Here is a 6300-nt window from a genome sequence, read left to right as displayed (position 1 = left end):
TACTGATATTAGATGTTATATTGCACATTGAGACCTTACTGCTGACATTGCTTCTCAACTTCTGTTAAAAGCTTCCGAGTCCTGTGCTGCATCACAGTCACATGACCAAACGAAAAGACCCAAAAACCTAGAACTTGTGTCTCTTAGGTACGATGGATCCTGAAGATTTCCTGGCAGAGGCTCAGCTCATGAAGAGACTGCGGCACCCCAAGCTGATCCAGCTCTATGCTGTGTGTACCATGGAGGAGCCCATCTACATCATCACTGAGCTGATGAAGCAYGGCAGCCTGCTGGATTACCTTCGAAGTAAGTCAGCCACAYTTTCCACTTCAATTATGAGGAGGAGTYGGCATCTCCAGGGCTTCAGGTTGTTATAAAATGCTGGGAATTCTTTTCTCAGCTGCTTCTCATGATCAGAGAACATTTGGTCARTTCGGTTCGGTTTCATTTCAGTTATTCTCTTTCCTTTTTCTCTGAGAGCAGTGTCTGGTCCTGTTCAGACCTGCTATTAGCATCCTCCWTGGCCCATTCTGTTACAGGAGGAGTACCTCAAGCATTGCTGTGGGATTAAACTCTATTCTGAATGATTTGAATAGATCATTCAGAACTACCTACTTCCCCAACAGTGAGCTGTTCATAGCTGCTTTTCCGTTACAAATTGTGGACAAAACTTTTATATTCCACTAATGTTGAAAAACCATAATTTCTCAATTGGAGTATTTTAATTAAATATCAAACACAATTTGATATTTAATTAAAAACATATTTAATTGAAAAACATTAAAAACAATGACACACCATCATCCTTCATGGTTTCCGGCAGTAGCAACATCCAGTAGTTGATCATGTGATCGTCGGCTGAAAAACCACATCACCAAAAATTTTCTCAAAAAACAAGTTTCTTTTAAAATTTTAAATGTTTTTATTAGGTAAATACATTTTTGATAAGTCAAAGTGCACAAATACATGGTCAGTGGAAATGCAGGAAATGACATGACCAATAGCTGCTCTACATGTTTAATAAATGAGTGGTATTGATAACATTCAGACAGGTTTTTAATACAATGTTGAAAGTTGCTCCCTTAAAATGGATAAATCATTCTTTTAAATCCTTTTCACATTTAAATCATTTAAGTGTCTGTGTAAGTGGAACTGMAACACTTCCAGCTCCACAGGCACATCCGACCTGTTCTGAAGGATCACTGAGAGCAACCGGTTGTGGTGCTGTCTCTTTAAATGCAAATCATCCCTCTATGTTCCACCCCGTCCACCTATTTTTGTAGTTTGATGGCAGATAAAGTTAGCGTTATGAACGCCACTGAATGCATTTGGATCATGTGTTTCCCTAAACAAAAAACAATCCTAAGCTGTTTCATGTTGTCATATTTTTCAGAACGCGCAGTATGGTTCTGTCCTCAGGGAGCTAACAGCTAGCACACATCACTAACATAAGCAGAAAAATTGTAGAAAAGTTGTAGAAAAGCAACGACCAGAACGTCATAACACTATAAAGACATGTTGTCGTTTTTTGGCTATTTGAAGCTTACGACTTTGCTGTGTCTGACATTTCCAGACAGAAGAAACTGACAGTCTCAACTAGACAGTCTTATTGATATTGGCAGAGGTTGTTAAGGTGTATGCATTTAAAAAGAAAAATCAAATTTAACCAGTCACTCCAAAGAGGTTCTGATGCTGAGGGGTGTTGGAGTGAATTGTTAGTCACTCTAAAATTTGCAATTTTGTCTTGTAACATCTATATCCTGGAASTTGGACTACTAAATTGCTGTGAGAAATAAAAATGGTAGATTTGTGATATTGGTTGGCTGGAAGTCAATGACCTTGTTTAGCAGTTCTGCAGCAAATACAGTGACCTAATAGCTTTTTTTAAAAAAACATAGTGGAGATGTAGAAAACACTGAACGGATTGAAAAAAAGAATCAAAACTAAATACAAAGTTGTCTACTCAGCACTGAGAGACCAAATTCAACTTTTCTGTAGTCCTAGATATGCAAGTTGCACAACAAAATGAACTTAAGGGGTTCAAATGTGGATTTAGCATTTTTATTTTTGATCAGATAAAATACAAACTGCTCAATNGGTTTTTAATACAATGTTGAAAGTTGCTCCCTTAAAATGGATAAATCATTCTTTTAAATCCTTTTCACATTTAAATCATTTAAGTGTCTGTGTAAGTGGAACTGMAACACTTCCAGCTCCACAGGCACATCCGACCTGTTCTGAAGGATCACTGAGAGCAACCGGTTGTGGTGCTGTCTCTTTAAATGCAAATCATCCCTCTATGTTCCACCCCGTCCACCTATTTTTGTAGTTTGATGGCAGATAAAGTTAGCGTTATGAACGCCACTGAATGCATTTGGATCATGTGTTTCCCTAAACAAAAAACAATCCTAAGCTGTTTCATGTTGTCATATTTTTCAGAACGCGCAGTATGGTTCTGTCCTCAGGGAGCTAACAGCTAGCACACATCACTAACATAAGCAGAAAAATTGTAGAAAAGTTGTAGAAAAGCAACGACCAGAACGTCATAACACTATAAAGACATGTTGTCGTTTTTTGGCTATTTGAAGCTTACGACTTTGCTGTGTCTGACATTTCCAGACAGAAGAAACTGACAGTCTCAACTAGACAGTCTTATTGATATTGGCAGAGGTTGTTAAGGTGTATGCATTTAAAAAGAAAAATCAAATTTAACCAGTCACTCCAAAGAGGTTCTGATGCTGAGGGGTGTTGGAGTGAATTGTTAGTCACTCTAAAATTTGCAATTTTGTCTTGTAACATCTATATCCTGGAASTTGGACTACTAAATTGCTGTGAGAAATAAAAATGGTAGATTTGTGATATTGGTTGGCTGGAAGTCAATGACCTTGTTTAGCAGTTCTGCAGCAAATACAGTGACCTAATAGCTTTTTTTAAAAAAACATAGTGGAGATGTAGAAAACACTGAACGGATTGAAAAAAAGAATCAAAACTAAATACAAAGTTGTCTACTCAGCACTGAGAGACCAAATTCAACTTTTCTGTAGTCCTAGATATGCAAGTTGCACAACAAAATGAACTTAAGGGGTTCAAATGTGGATTTAGCATTTTTATTTTTGATCAGATAAAATACAAACTGCTCAATACATTATTTATGTACAGTTTATCAGTGAAATATTATTGTTTCACAACAAGCAACACTGAAGCTATAAGAGGATAAAAGTTCCTTTAACTTTAATCTTCCAACCTACTTTGAAACAATGTTACTGTTGAGGCATGTGGGAGATTCCTGAGATGGAAGAGCAGGTTGAAGGCCTGAGTCAACTCTTTCCAAGTTCTCTCTGTAAAATGAAGACGAACCTGAACGGTTTCATCAGGTGGCTCTGAGAAATGACTCATCAGACATGTTGAAACACCTACTTAGTGCATTGAGGTTTATGTTCATTGTTTATATATATATATATATATGGGCTGATCCATAAAACGGTTTATTGTTACTGATTTTGTTCACTTATTTTTACCTTGACAACAGAGGATAAGGGGAACACTCTGCGTGTGCAGGACCAAATTGAAATGGCAGCCCAGATCGCAGCTGGCATGGCTTACCTGGAGCAGCAGAACTACATCCACAGAGACCTCGCTGCCAGGAACGTCCTGGTGGGAGAGAACAACATCTGCAAAGTGGCAGACTTCGGCCTGGCCAGAGTTTTTATGGTAGGTTTAAAGTCAGRTGCTGTTGGAAACAGGTCTTGGTTTTCGTCCCAACTTCGCTGATGGGGGGRRRRAAACAAAACAACGTTCAATACTTCTGGCAAAAGAACAAATCTCAAGTGCTTTTTAAATGTTTGCTTTATTTTTTTGTGTTYGATTGTAGAAAGAAAGTGAGAGTGTGTATGAGGCCAGGGACGGGGGCAAGTTTCCTGTGAAGTGGACCGCTCCAGAGGCCATCCATAACAACAAGTTCTCCATCAAATCAGACGTTTGGTCCTTTGGGATCTTGCTGTATGAGATCATGACATTTGGCCAGATGCCTTACCCAAGTATGATCCAGACATCTTCTATAAAGACTTCAAATCATTCCACCAGCAGTAGTGTCTTTATTAGGCCAACACTTATGTTCCATTTTTGTTTTTAATTTGTTTTCTGCAGCCATGACAAACATGCAGGCGGTCCAGTGGATTTCTGGAGGCAACAGACTGGCCTGNTTAGGCCAACACTTATGTTCCATTTTTGTTTTTAATTTGTTTTCTGCAGCCATGACAAACATGCAGGCGGTCCAGTGGATTTCTGGAGGCAACAGACTGGCCTGYCCCCCCAGGTGCCCSAAGCCAATGCACCTCCTCATGTTGGACTGTTGGAGCGAAAAGGAACTCAACCGGCCCACGTTTGAGACGCTGCAGTGGCAACTGGAGGATTACTTTGACATGGATTTGAACTCTTATGATGACAGCTACCACTATTAGAGCAAAACAAAAAACAAAAAAACAACCTTGTTTGACTTTTAACGAAGGATTAATAAAAAAACAAAAAACTAATTCATAATTACTAGATTCAGCAACTATTCTGTCAAATCCCTCCTAATCTGCTCAGTTGAAGGATTTGATTACCAAGCAGAGACGCTGTACTTTCAGGTGGCCTGTGTATCTGTTGATCTTGATTCACACCCGACTGGGAGAGGCGCCRTTTAGARCRACTATCCATCCGTCTCGCTCATCCGGCCCTGCTGGTTTCATCCATTCCACACATTCTGTCGTCCTGCTGAACTGAAGCCGGAGGTCACCTGGGATGAGCATCTGAAAGCTCTTTGTTTTAAGTCTTTTCCATGATCTTTTCACATATGCTTTAACTTGAACCAAGACAATAATCTATATTTAATGTTTATGTCACCATGTTGCTTTCCTGAGAATCTGAGAATTGTTGATTATTTCCATCCCTGGCAGCATTGTTAAAGCTTTCACACCGTCTCCCTGCATCACAATGACTTGTCAGACACTCGGGAGTTTCAGACTGGACTCTTTTTGTCGTGTCGAGTCTCGCGCTGCTCTCAGACCTGTTGGAGGACGGGATTCCTGGTTCCTTCTCTGAACAAGTAGATCCTGTTTAACATCACTGCCTCGTRCTTTTAATGTTCTAAACAAATTCYTGTTAATTGTATATTYTAACCACTAAAAAGTGTTTAGAGAATTTAGCTGATTTTAACTTATCCTTATGCCTAACATAATTAAAACAAATTTTATTTATGATGACGTGGTTGGCTTGTTGTTGTGGATTTATCTGAAGTGATCTTTGAACAATAACATTTATCAGTCGCTGCATTGAAATGTCTCATAGAATTGGACCAATAATTTGGCCAGAAATTGATCAGAATCAATTTCCAGAAAGCTGGAGAGAAGATAACTAGGGCACAAAGGGAACTAAAAAATTAACTTTTTTTAAACTCATTTTCTCTCAAACTCTAATCTGTTCCATTTACATGGTCAAGATGTCAGTAGTTTCAGAACCACTGAATATTCTGGAGTGACCAGCTGAAGAATTTTTACTTTTGCTTCTTTTGCTTTTGAGACAGTWATCTTGGGTAACCATGGCAACAAGATATTGTTTTTTTCAAACGGGAACAGCTGATTAGGATCTTAAAAGCTCAAATAATACCTGAACTATTATCCCAAGCCTCAGAGGAGTTGAACAGGAAGCTTCCTGGATGCAAAGAGAGGCAGAAGTTCAAACCTTCTTATTCATTCATCATAACGGATGGATGGATGGATGGATGGATGGATGGATGGATGGATGGATGGATGGATCACATCTGACTCCAACATCTTTCTAACTGGCCAGACAGATTTAAAGATTATCAGAGCTGCTAACAGCTCATGRTGTCATCCAGGACATGTTACTGTGGAATATCATTTCTGCTGCTGCTGTTACCATGACGGTCACAAGGCAACAGCAACGATTTTCAGTCAGAGGCTACTTCAGATTGGTTGTAATGCTGACTATTAGAAATCTTTGAAGATGATTGAATATGACTTATGACTACATTTTTAAGGTGAACTGAAGGATGAACCGGACCTATTTTTATTTGGTGTAAATTGGCTAACGTTTGATTTGCCCATGACGCTGGGTGTTTGAGGTGTTGCCTTCATCCTCAGAGGTTCCACCCATCTATTCACACGTCGAGTCAAACTATCAGAAGCCATGACCTCATCATCTGGGCTTTCCCACATTCCTTTGTCATTAGTGTATGAAGCCAATATCACTAATGCTAATGAAGCATTGGCTTTATTAGTGATATACGCTTTTGATCTG

At 39.1% G+C, this 6300-nt stretch overlaps 1 protein-coding gene across 1 annotated transcript in view; it reads left to right on the top strand.

Annotated features, from left to right (window-relative positions):
- The window catches only part of frk (fyn-related Src family tyrosine kinase), a 17873-nt gene extending 12630 nt beyond the window's left edge, over nucleotides 1-5243 (top strand). Inside the window, exons 4-7 of the mRNA XM_017302134.1 lie at nucleotides 148-306; nucleotides 3530-3711; nucleotides 3872-4037; nucleotides 4252-5243. Coding sequence (XP_017157623.1) covers nucleotides 148-306; nucleotides 3530-3711; nucleotides 3872-4037; nucleotides 4252-4460 — 716 coding nt within the window. The 3' untranslated portion in view covers nucleotides 4461-5243. The remainder of the gene's footprint in view (nucleotides 1-147; nucleotides 307-3529; nucleotides 3712-3871; nucleotides 4038-4251) is intronic.
- The last annotated feature ends 1057 nt before the right edge of the window (nucleotides 5244-6300 follow it).

Source organism: Poecilia reticulata, linkage group LG21 (genome assembly GCF_000633615.1).
Source record: "Poecilia reticulata strain Guanapo linkage group LG21, Guppy_female_1.0+MT, whole genome shotgun sequence".
NCBI lineage: Eukaryota > Metazoa > Chordata > Actinopteri > Cyprinodontiformes > Poeciliidae > Poecilia > Poecilia reticulata.
Note: the sequence above shows the minus strand (reverse complement) of the source record. Positions and strands in the feature narration are given on the sequence as shown.